Source organism: Apis cerana, linkage group LG11, assembly GCF_029169275.1.
Source record: "Apis cerana isolate GH-2021 linkage group LG11, AcerK_1.0, whole genome shotgun sequence".
Lineage (NCBI taxonomy): Eukaryota > Metazoa > Arthropoda > Insecta > Hymenoptera > Apidae > Apis > Apis cerana.
In genome coordinates this window covers 11,552,456-11,565,633 of record NC_083862.1, presented here as the reverse complement: position 1 = coordinate 11,565,633, position 13,178 = coordinate 11,552,456, and the positions used below count along the sequence as shown (strand labels likewise).

General features: G+C 30.4%; 2 protein-coding genes across 2 annotated transcripts in view; one reads left to right on the top strand and one right to left on the bottom strand.

The window, feature by feature from the left end:
• LOC107995077 (uncharacterized) overlaps window positions 1-6,134 on the top strand; it is a 26,577-nt gene extending 20,443 nt beyond the window's left edge. Inside the window, exons 6-8 of the mRNA XM_017052319.3 lie at window positions 2,474-2,656; window positions 5,153-5,237; window positions 5,489-6,134. Of these exons, the coding sequence (XP_016907808.2) occupies window positions 2,474-2,656; window positions 5,153-5,237; window positions 5,489-5,558 (338 nt within the window). The 3' untranslated portion in view covers window positions 5,559-6,134. The remainder of the gene's footprint in view (window positions 1-2,473; window positions 2,657-5,152; window positions 5,238-5,488) is intronic.
• Window positions 6,119-13,178, bottom strand: LOC107995076 (HEAT repeat-containing protein 1). The gene is made up of 7 exons (XM_017052317.3): window positions 13,037-13,178; window positions 12,770-12,918; window positions 8,054-12,690; window positions 7,660-7,977; window positions 7,081-7,535; window positions 6,544-6,994; window positions 6,119-6,373 (listed from the first exon to the last, which is right to left on the bottom strand). The coding sequence occupies exons 2-7, from the start codon at window positions 12,909-12,911 to the stop codon at window positions 6,203-6,205; spliced, it is 6,174 nt and encodes a 2,057-aa protein (XP_016907806.1). The 5' UTR covers window positions 12,912-12,918; window positions 13,037-13,178; the 3' UTR covers window positions 6,119-6,202.

The following is a 13,178-nucleotide window of genomic DNA, read 5'->3' as shown; positions in this document are numbered from 1 at the left end:
TCTTTGTTCAAACGTGTAAACGATGGTATTTATAGTGAGCAATATTCTCTCTTCCTCCGCGAGCGAAAGACGGAGAAAGTGTTGCGTGCGGCCGTGGTTGTTTCGTGGTTCGTAATAGCCATTTTCCTCGAATATCATCCGGAAATTTTCGTTTGTTCTCATTTCACCGTGTATTTCAAAAGTGATTCGTGCGTGATCTTCGCGTGATTCTACCTTGTCTCGTGTCGATTACTTTCAACGATTCCAAGGTAAAATTTAATAGATCTTCGCCATTTTGAAAGAGACATTTTCGCTTGATATATCGAATAAGGTATGGTTTCGATATTCTATTTTCCGCATTATAATCGTATAGAATAGAATGAACATATAAAGTGAAATTCTAGAATTTTTTTTTTCTTCCATACGAAAATTAAAATTATCTCCTTTTGTTTTCAATCGACGCGATCTGGCGTATTCAAAATTTTCTTAAATTCTACGGAGTACGGTACATAATTTATAATACAAATTTCAAGTGGATTTCACATTCTAGTTTCAACTATTAGATATTAATTTCAAATTCGTAGAAAAGTTCTCCTCCCTCCGCAACTTACGGCGGACCGTGCAATTTGCGTTTCGAAAATATAAATCCTGTCCGATGTTAATCCTTCACGGTCGAAACTATTCGCGAATATATTTTCATGGAAAGAAACGGCGATTCAAACGCGATCGTAAACGTTTTATAGGCCTTTGCCCGGTCTAACGTGGCTTCGATATTATCGAAGCGTCCTCGAGGGCGCGGCATTCTCCGCCTCTAAAAAACAGAAGCCGTATTCGAGAGTTGGCCGTTCGTTTTTCGCGGCCAAAGAAGCTTCGTAATCGTAAAACGTGTATTACATCCCTCGAAAGAAAAAAAGAATTTATTTCTGCGTAATTATAGCGTCTCGGACCGAACACCGTACCGCTGTACACACGTTGAAACATTGAAAATGATCGGTATCTTTTTCATCGATAAGCAATATATATTTTACGTTTTCTTTTCTTTTCTTTCTTTTTTTCTTTTTTTTGTGAAAAACAGGAGACTGTAATTTCTGTGATTGCAGTTTCCTTTTTTTTTTAATTTTTATTCTTGCTTTTCATGGCTTGCAGAGATTTTACTTCAACGTTACTCGCTTCTTTTTTATTTACTTTAAACTTTTTGCAAAACTTTGGTATATTATTTCAAGAAAATGATTAATTATATTATCATTTAAATAGGAAAATAGGAAAAATTTAATTGAAAATAATGTGATAATTGGTATAATGGCCAATTATGCCGTGCATTCGTTGTAACCCATTCCGGTTTTACGATAAAAATTATACGCGGCAACACTCGTTAATTTGTAACATACTCGATAACACACTTGTTCACTTCAGTGAAAATAAAATAATGATTAAGTAATTTATTACCTTGACACCGGTATAAAAAAGTTTTATTCGTTTTTTATTTATTTTTTATTTTATTTTCAACGAATTTTTAGTAATCAATCTGCAATGAAAAAGTTGAATAGGCTTTTATTATTGCTTTTTGTTATTGATTTTCAACCTTGAACTGAAAAATAATGATTGAAAAAATTTTCTGAAACATGTATATATTATTCCACGGAGTTTAACAAGTATAAAACTTTATGTCATCGAAATCTGAAATCATCCAAGTTATCAGTTATCTTATCGATCATTTTTCTTCGGAGAGATAATTTCTTATCGATATTATTTTTGTTTTTTTATGTTTAAATTGTAAATTCGCATGTCCTTCAAAATCGCTATCAACATTTAAAAAATTTGCACATTTTCATGTATGTACACATACATTTATATATGTAAAAAGTTAAATAAATTATGAAAATTCAATTTTTAAATTGTTAAATTAAAATTTTTAATAATATTATCTATATTACTTAAAAAATTTATATATAATTATTATAATAATTGAAATGACTTCCTATAATTCCTATCCTTCTTTCAATCATAATTTGATCAGACATTTCTCTTAGAATTTAATTATATGTATCAATTAATACCGTAAATATCCCCTGGAAAAAGATTAAAAATTAGTAAAAACATGTTCTTCTGGAAAAAATAAAAAAAATTAACACAGTCGGTTGTTAATTAATATAAATTACTTGATTTAGACATAAAAGTCTAATTATACTTTAATATTAAAATTTCGAAATTGTGGAAAAGTGGAATTCATCAATTTTTCATAACTTCAAGTTATATCTTCAAGTAAATGCACAGTATCACTGTAATTTCCAATTCTATCTTTTTTCCAAAGAGAAAAAAAAAAAAAAAAATCCTGAAAATTATCTAACGCCATCTTTACAAATTTTATATCGTAACCATAGAAATTTATCTTCTCGTTCACGAGAAGCCATTTTGGGCCATCAAACTTAGATTCATTTCAACTATTGATTTTCCCATCCAATGAAATCATATCTTCTGTTTGATATTTAAACAGCCACATCAGCGCTGATCCTGAAAACGGAACACGACCATAATCGGTTGTCCAGCCTTTCCGGGGACAATATCCTTGGCACGGGGGTTAGAATTGGACGAGGCGAGGACGCAGTCGCGGTTGGTAACAGGAACATTATGGATTCGGCGCAATCAGCAATGATGAAGCAATCAGACTACGTCGTAGGTTAGTAAATCCTCCTCCAATATATTTTTTTCAAAGTGTTTTGTTTATCATCCTATTCGATTCTAGTAAATTTTCTCCCATTCCATCGAATGATTTCTGAAATTGTTAATACCAGTTGAAATTTCTCTTCGTGTGTGAAAATTTCGTGAAGAAAAGTGATCGTTTGCGAGACAAGTGCTGTTTGAAGACGAATCATTGGATTGTTACGTATGTTTTACAATAAAAGATTACTTTTTTTATTGTTATCGTTACATCTTATTAAACTCGAACTGTGACATAACGATACGATATGATCAAAATGAAACAGGAAATAATGAAGCAGAAATTGTATTCTCTCGGGAATCTTATTTTTTTCTAATAAAATATCATGCACTTCCCGCAATTCGTGATATTGAAATTTAAAGCAAAAAAATTTCTCATAATTGTCATATAATGTGAATTAACATTTGAAATTATTATCTGGATGCATATGTGTTATATAATAGCTAGCTATAAAGCTTAATAATAAGTATAATTTTGTCGATGACTGACACGCGATTTTTTTATCTCTTTTTTCTTCTTTTTTCTATCGTCAATAATGTAATTATTTTATATGCTTTGTAATATTGTTTTATGTATCTTTTATTCATAATCTTTTAGAAATGGAATTAATTTAAAATTGATTCGATTTAAATTATTTATATACTGGGCTTTTATATACAATTAATAAAATTTCTTTAATCAATAATATTGAAAAATTCTTGTATTTTTTTACATATAAATAAATAAGATTCAAATAAGATTCATTCATTTTAAAAGTGTGCAAATAGAAATCTGCGTCATAGAATATATCATTCGTTAAATTATTATCATATTAAAATTTTTTTAATTTATTTAAAATAGATAGTAGATATTTGCGTAGAAAATTATGAAATTAAATAAAACATTATGAATAGATCTAAATAATTTGCCGTTTAGAAAACATTCATTTGCATTTATTTAATAAATTATTAAATTTAAACTTTAGAATTATGACGATATAATAAATATAGATATATTAATAATATTATTAAACTATTAATAAATTATCGTGTAAAAGATATTAAATCAAGCAAATAATATCTTGAGCAAATAAAATTTATAGCTATAAAAAATTCTTCGCAATAATTATTTTATCCAAATCTGAAGACTTAGTTATTGAAATGTGAATGTGATTCGCTTAATTTTTGTTATTATGGAATAATTATCAGAAAGATTGTATTCCATTTAATTGGTTAATTCAGTTGAATTAATTTTTGAATTTCGTGCAAACACATTCATTAAAAATTGCTAAAGTCTTATTTATCTATATTTATCATTGTTTACATTTATTGCATTTAAATTGCTTTGGTGAATTTCATTTTATTGATAATTCGATATCATGAAGCCAACAGATCACAACAAATCTTATCGAACTTAAGGATAAATTGTATTGAAGGCAAAATAAACTGGAAGATTCTTAAATAACGAAATTAGAATTAATTATTAATTATATTTAATTATATTTCTTAGATAATTAAAGAAATAAATATTTAATGATATGATAATTTCAAAAAAAAAGTTCGAAAGATTGTAAAGTGTAATTAAAAATTTGATTTCAATATAAATAGAATGATTTATACATTGATTAGCCATTATAGATTTTGCATCGAATGTCAGGTTGAATGTCATGATTGAATGACTGGAAACAGAACAGAGTTATTGAATTAAATCCATTTGGCTTATCTGATCAATATTAACAAGAGTATTATTAAATATAATTAACATGCATCTCGTTTTTGTTATAATGTTGCAATAATAATTGCAATAATAATGTTGCAATTTTTTGATATATTTTTTTTTATTATAATCTTTTATTTATCATTCATCGTTAGTAAAAAAAGAACATGTTATTTAACTTCCTTCCTGCAAATATGTTAATTTCTAAATAAGATGTTTATTATGTTTAATACAAATTATCAATATAGCTATTTTAAATTACTTTTTTTATATAAAATTTTTTCCTTAGATTTTTAATTTCCTCGATATTAACAATCTAATTATCATTGGATTACTATTTTTTAAAAAGATTGATCTAAACTTTTTTAAAACATTAATCCAAAATAAATAGACCCAACTTTTCTATAACTTCAAAAAATTGAATTACTTTTTAAGAAAACAAAGAAATATAATGTATAAGCCACCATGATCAAATATCAGTTTCGAATAGTACTATCTCAGAGATCTCTAGAGTATAATTATAAAAAAAATACATATATCTTCGCCTTCGTTTACATTAGTTTCGATCAAATGATTATCAGAGCGCAGAAACATCGCGAGCGAGTAAAGCAAACTTCGATCGATTAGTCAGCCCGGATACAAAGTTCATGTGCCATGTGCTTCGAGGAAACGTGAACCGCAAAATGGCGAATCAAAAAACGAAAATTTCTATGGCTCGATGTAAATTTACCACTAATCTTTGCTTTTTTTATTTTACAGACGTTGTTTTGCCGACAGTCCTGATTGCTCTTCTGTTCGTTGGAAACGCCATTATTGTGTACATTATCTTCCAGTATAGAAAAAGGTGAGAAAAGATTGTGAGAATAATAGTACAACAGTACCAATTGACCGCTTCAAAGTTCTGATTTTTGTCGCTTATGCGCATCCCATTCAATTTTATTCATAGAAATTAATAATTTGATAATATATTCTCTGTTTAATCTGAATTTTCCCTCAATGAATCGAACATTTTTTTCATTCGATTTGAAAGGTCAAAGTTTTATCGACTTTTAAATTTTTTAAATATTTTTCTAATATGAAAAATTTCAATTATAGAAAAGTTCCAACGATAGAGCAAGGCGAAGAGATGTCCTTGCGGAACGCGGCTGAAGTGCCACAAGTGTGATTTGCACGAGGATCGACAGTTAAATTTTCACGGTGCCAGCCCAAAGCGTCAGTGAGAAGGCCTATGTTGCATTTTTTTCTACGAGGATGATCTCCAAACAAAAATGGATCTCTAAAAAGTAAATCGTCGAAGGGCATCGATCGCTATTTTTTTTTCTCTCTTCTGAATTTCTGCGAGGATCGTCATTGAAATCAAAAATATCTTAAGAGACTTGTATTTGATTTCAATGGTTTCACGTTTTTCCAAATGAAAAAGAACGATTGAAAAAAATATTATCTGTTACAATCGTGTAATTTTCGGGGACGCTCTCGAAGAAAAAATTATAAATATGTTCGTCGCCGTTTGAGAATCGTAATGAGAATCGTTGTCAATATTTAGAAAACCAGGCGCCTAGTTTGTGCCACGATCTACGTACACTTATACGTACACTTAACAAACACATGTACACATACACAACACGAATACTTACGATAATGTATTATAATGTAAGGAAATAATATATTCTATATTTCGTCCAAATTGTGACTAAGTTAAGAATAAACTGATGTTTTCATAATATATTTGCTTTTATAAGTATTTCGTTTATATTTATTTTTACGTAAAAATGATAGTTTCATATGTAGTTTAATTACATACAAAAATATTTAAAAATATTTTTGCAAAGGTTCACCTAAGATCTCTTCAAGAGTGCGTACTGCATTTTGCGCACACTTCTCTGTACCTTCGTCTTCGTCTTCTAATAATTCTGCTAAGAAAGGTATGGTTTCTGGTAGAAGTGGCATAAAATCTTCGCCAAGCTTTCTTACAATTTCAACCTATTCATCCAAAAAAAAAAAAAAATATATATTAATCAAATATTTATTCATGAATTTGATTGAATGCCATCATTAATCATAATTCTATATTTGTAATTGTAAATGAATTTTAATTGGCCACTTTCAATTAATTAAAGTCGTGATTCAAAAAGAAATAAACGTTTACTTACCACTGCATTCGTTGCAGCATTTCTAACATACGGTTTCGAATGCCTGGTCTTTAATAATGTTTGATATACTAATTGTTTGTGTAAAGAATCATCGGGAATGGCACTGGCAAATGCTGCGATACAGGGTACAATTAATTCCTTGGCTCTCTTCTGATAATCCTCTGTAGAGCCCATAGTATTTTCCAATTGATCCACAATTGGTTGAACCAGTACATCAAATCTTTCTTGATTCACAAAATTATGCGCATCGTAACTGAAGACTCGATAAAGAGTCAATAAAATGGCTTCGACTAATTCGATTTTACTCGATTCTTCGGGCAAAGTATTCTCTTGTGGTTCCTCGTTAATCATTGGATTATTACTACTTAATAGTATTGCCGCATGCTTGAGAAAATGACCAGCAAAGAGAACGAAAAGAGATTTTAGACATTCTGCTATGTTAGCTGAAAGTCTACAAAAAAATATATCAAAATTTAACATATAATTTTATGAATGAAAAAAGAAATAATTTGTTTTTAAATTATTTAATTGACGCACCTATAAAACGTAATGTTTCGTAATTTATATTGTGGATTTCTGGCAGCCCAATCGTATAATTTATAATAAAGTGGTCTAAAAGTAGTCTCACTTAATTTTAATACCAAAGCAACTAATGCTTTGCTGGCACTTTCTTCTACGATTATCACGTCTTCCATAATCAATTGCGATTCATCTATTTCCATGAGATCTTCTGAATTAAGAAAATCTTCACGAAATTGCAAAATTTTCAGGAAGAAAGTACCCAAATCCGGTATAGCTGCGTTTATATCAGTTGGTTGAGCACTATTGAAAGATTCGGCCAATACATTCATTAATGCTGGGATACATTTATATGTTTTCTTTGCAAGTAACGTTGTGTATGTCCTGTTAACAGCTGGCAATAATATTCGCAAAGGTATACAAGAAGAAAGTTTTTGGGTGGTTGCATTCAATCTGGATTGCACAATGTTGATCTATGATAACAATAAAGAAAAATATTATTTAACATTCGTACAATATGATTTATGTAAATATAGGATTTATGAGAGAAATATAATGAATTGATTTTAAAATATGTGATAAATTATTAAATAATACCTTTTGATGTTCGGTATCGGTATATACAGAATTCAATTTTGCTAGTTGAAACAATAACTGATCCAGATATAAGGATAAAAAGTTTCCAACAGATTCAACGATCTTTTGCAAAGCGCTGACTATACTGATAACTATTATATCTGGTACACCTTGATGACAATGATTTTCTAACAATCGCAAAATCGCTGGTACGAATTTATTTAACGAATGTATCGCATGAATACGCATAGAACTGCATAATTCTGCGACACAAAGTGCAGCACTACCTAGCACGGGTCCTTCTCTCGTGTTTAAAAGTTCAGTGGTCATTTCAAGAATCTATAACAGCACAAAAAATACGAAACGAATATTATATATTTAATATATTTTTTCTTATTTTAAATAATAAACTTACCGGTTTGAAAAGTATAGGATGTTCACTAGCCAATAATTTTGCCAACAATTTTATAGTAATCAAAACAGTTTGCTGAACAATCTCATGCTCCTGTGTTTCAGATTTTTCTTTCGCTGGAATTATTTGTAATAAAGAATCGATCAATGTTAACAAATCTTCGTAATCGTCCTCGCTGAATTTTCGTTGTTGAAGACGCGTATTGAGAAGATCCAAAGCTTTCCTCTTTACCGTTAACAAATCATGTTCTATTAATCGTTTAATGCTGATTAAGAATATTCCATTTGGCAATAAATTGTTCACCAAATCTAACACATCATACAAGTGATGTAAAAGAACTTTCCAATATTTCCCGAATGATTTTCCTTGATATTTATCAGCGTTCTTTGAAGTACTCTGAATCAATATAATCAATTCAACGATCAATTGATCATAATACGGTCTTATTTCATCCACTTGATCAGAATCCAATTCAGCAACCTTATTAATGAAATCAGGTGATGACAACAAATTGCTTAGAAATTGTACCAAGGTGTACTTATAATGTCTTAATTGCTTAGGAGTACTATTAACAACATCAAATATATGTTTATATTTAAAAGACAATGCAACTTTTTTACCTTCCTCGTCTTCCATATCCATGGGCAATTCTTTCATGAATTGAGTCAATTTTACGCAAACTTGAATAATCTTAATGGGTAAAAACTCTTGAGATACTTGGAGAGTAAATTCTAACCTTTGTTCTGATATATTTTGGACGCGCACGGTTCTGGACATAACATGACTTTCGAAACTTAACAAGTAATACAAATAAAAATAATTATCCAAAAGCTGCAATAATTTAACGAATAGAGGCATTCGTCTATGTTCTGGTATATCTGGTAACGAAACAATGAAAGTCCTTAAAAGCTCACAAGCGTGATTTTCATTTTCAGCCGCATTTATTATTGGAACTACGGTTTCGATAGTTTTGGATATTATTTGGATCGAATAAGCGTCATCCTGACGCACCACAGAACTACCCATGAACGTGAAGATAGGCATAATAGTATATAATGCACAGCGTACATCGACGACCTTTAATAATGCTACCAAAACTAAGAGGGCGTGATGATGAGTCTGAGGATTCCTCGAAGTTCTGATACACTGAGTGATCAGATCTATCTGGAGATGAGCGTCACGGATAGGCAGATTTTTAATTGTCAATCGGTGAATAATAGACAATAATAATTGATTCGTGTATTCTATGGGACTTTGTTCTTCAAAACTCAGACATTTTTTAAGCAAATCGAAAAGAATTGGATAAAGCAATTCCTCTTGCTCAATATTGTCCGCTTGTTGAGCAAATTCTAAGAGAGTCACGCCACGTTTCCATTCCTTTCTGTTAATGATTGTTGGATCAGGAGGCGAATGAATGTGACTGAGTCGTCTTTTATTTTTAATACTCGCGTTGTTAGGTTCGATGTTCTTCAAATTCCACATGATCTTCAATTCGTCGACTATAAGCTGTGCATTTACTTGTATCTTTCTGAGTGCTTTGTTAGTCGTAGAAATCACATTTGTCATTTCGCATACCGTGGCCACGTCCACTAATTTAGCTAGAATCTTTTTCTGAAGATGGATAGAAACTTTTCCTGCACTCTCAAAGAAGGTGCTTTCTATCTGCTTCAAAAGAATAATACTTGGTGAATGATGAACACCAGATTCTGTGACAATTTCGATCTCATGCTCCTCTATATTGATCTCGAACAATTGCCACACTTGTTCAACGGTAAGAGCCTTTACGGTTGCGCTATTGAACCTTTGAAGTATATTTTTCAACATGTTTCCTGCGGATTTGTTTTTAGAATTTGTATGAAGAATTTGGAGAAGTTGTAATCCAACAGGAGCTAATTGTTGAAGTATCGTAGATCCATTGACGTAAGCTAAAATATCCAAAAGTTGCGATTTGACGTGCAATGGACTTTCTTTGTCCATGACGATCTCGAATAACAGTTGTTGGGCTTGTTGAAGATTTTTCCGAAGATCTGATTTCAATTGACTGCACACGTCTGGATCAGGTGATAGTAAAACATAAAGAGATAAAGATAGTTGATCAGGATCAAGAGATATTTCTGGATTTCTGTTATTGAGTTCTTGCAACAAGGATAAGAAAGGATCTACCGTTATGACAGCAAAGTTTATAATTATCTCGAGAATCTTCAACGATGCTATCCGACACTCGTTGTTGTCTCTAGCTAATGAAAGCAACAAATTCGTAACAAAAACTTTATCTTGAAACGCCCATTGAATTGATTTACTTTGTTGCAAAAGTACCTGTGTTATTTTCAAACAATGAAAAGAAGTTTGAACTTTTACAGGTTTTATATACAATTGGGAGAGAAAACGCACGAGATCTTTCATCGTGGCGAAGTGTCTTTGAAAGAATATTTGTAAGCAACGAGAATAATGCTTGCACCAATATTTATTCTCTATACCTTCGAAGAACATCTCGAGAAGTCTCAAAATTAAATTACTACGATGTTGATTATTCTCGAAATCGATTATCGGATTGGATTTCAAATCGAGACGTCTGTGAACCATCTCCAGAACATAAGTGCCTACTTGCAATGGTAAAACTCCTTGAGAAGTCAATTCAATAGCGGTTTGTATATTATTTCCGGTAATATTATTACAGTTCTGTAACATCTTTACTTGCGGATATTTTTTTATCATCTCTGTGGCCATTTCGATCACCTCTCGCGCTACTTCCGGTTGTATAGATCCTACAGGTACTCTACACACAGAGCCCAATAGAATCAGATTGAAAAACATGGAAGCTGCATCACCATGTGCGATTTGTTGTTTCATTGCGCTCAATATACTATCAGTTGGAGGTAATAGTTCCCAGTTTAAGATGTTGTGAAAAGATGCTGATGAAACCGCTTCTGCATTCGGTGATCTTCCTAAATCTTTTTGCACATGTTGCATGTATACGTTATTCTTTGCGAAATTTGACTTCAATACTTCCATTGTGATATCTACATCTGCATCATCGTTTGGAAATAAATATGGTAAAGATGTTATGAAAACACTAGTATCGTCATCAACTTCACAGAGTTCCAACAAGATTTTTAACGCTGGTTTTGCTAGTACTTTTCTGCTAGTACTATGACAAGTCGATAATAATATTTTTAATTCGTCGATTAGAATATCTGCAGATAATAAAACTGTTAAACGTTTCGTAGAAATAGATAGTAAAGCTCTAATTACATCCACTTCAGTGTCGCTAAATCTAGATTGAATTGTATTCGTCATCATCTCTCGAAAACTTTCAGGAATATCTACATCGGTTTTTGCCAACGTTTGCAATGCAATAATTCTTTGTTCCGGACTAATATGGATCAATCTATCAAGAATTCCTACAACCTCTTGCGTATCTCTGGCTCCAAAATGCCAAGATGTGATAAATTCCAATGCTAATTTTGAATTTTTATCCGTATCGCTACGTTTCATCAGTCCTTTTAAATAATCATCAAATCTTTCAGGATAAGTTCTTTCGAGATTGTGATACAACTTCACAAGAAAATCTTTCGCTTCATTTGACACATCACTCGAAAGGAATTCCTTTTGTAATACATTCCATAGGATAGTATCCACTCCTATATCGTCCAATTTGATTCGTGTTAATATTTCGTTCACCATTTTCTGTACTCGAATTGTTCCTAATGGATTTTCCAAAATCATACGGCAATTCGTTTGCAATAATGGTACAATAAATTTTAGTATGTTTATGTTAGATGATTGAAATTTAATTGCAAGTTCGATGAACCAAGATAATTCAGATAATCGAGTTGCAAGACTTTTTGGTACTATAGTGAATTGATGAACTGGTATATTATACAAAAAAAATAGTAAAAGTAATGCTTCCTCTTTCAGATAAGTTTTCTTGAATATTTTTAAAAGCAATTTTTCCGTAGTTTCGTCCTTCAGTTTCACTTTTGACATTAATTTTGCTAGAATCATGTAAGTGCTGGCTGCAAAATCGGCAATGGAACTTTCTAAACCTTTCAAAATAGTTGGTATCATATAACCTATTTGTACTTCAGAAATAATAGATACTTGTTCTATAGTTCCTAATATTGAAGTTGTATAAAACGCGTACAAAGTACTTAAAGAAGTGGCATACTCAGAATATATTTTAGTAGCAGAAGTAACATGATTGCAAATTAATTTTAACAAAGCATTATCAGAACTAATACGGTTAATCAATGTTATTGAAGCTAAGGGAACACCAGGCTTTTGAAGAGGTTGTAACCAATGCCAATTATCTCCCTCATCAGATAGATCTAATAATTGTAATGCTCTTATAAACATCCGAGTTTCATGATAGGGTAATATTAGAAGCAAAAATTGATCTCTATTAAATTCATGTATACGAAATCTATATATAAGCCACTCAAGAGCTTTATGAGCAACATTGAGCAAAAAATAAGGAGATAAAAATATAAGAAATTTTTCAATTTCTCCATCCAACTTTTTGTTAACTTTAATATCTTGTACAGCACGTTCAAGATTCAATGAACTTTGTGCAAAAAGAGTATTTTCAAATTCTAAAAATAAATTTGATAACTTCGTCAATTCTTGTAATCCATTCTGACCTAAGAAAAATTAATGTACATTAATTAATTTTTTGATAAAAATACATTTTATAAATAAAATATAATATCTTATATTTACCTATACTTAAAACTGTTTCTCTATCTAAATTAGCAGCTTCTCTAGGATCAAATAACAAACTAGCACGCTTTTTATCCTGAAGCAATATTCCAGTTTGAGGAGTTCTTAATTTTTTTAATTGTTCCGCAAGAGATGTAGTCATTTTAAAACTATAAATAATATTTTTTTTATCACAAATATGTAGAAAATATGAATATAAATTTAATATGAAATATAAATTTGTAAAATATGCACATAACCTATATAACATATAACATATAATTTTACCTTGTTTTGATGTTGTAAATATGAAAAAATAAAACTTCGTTAAATACGGTATTAATAATTTGAAATTATAAATATTAAAATATTTCTAGTAATTTAGAATATATTAAATTATTGAATAAAATAAAAATATACATGTCCCACT

Bases quoted from the DNA above. Each gene is read 5' to 3' on its own strand.
- LOC107995076 (XM_017052317.3), bottom strand. From the start codon at position 12,911: ATGACTACATCTCTTGCGGAACAATTAAAAAAATTAAGAACTCCTCAA. The intron at 7,536-7,659 runs GTATTATTTAAT...TTGTTATCATAG, and splicing joins CCGATACCGAACATCAAAAG to ATCAACATTGTGCAATCCAG. The intron at 6,374-6,543 runs GTAAGTAAACGT...TTGGATGAATAG, and splicing joins ATGCTGCAACGAATGCAGTG to GTTGAAATTGTAAGAAAGCT.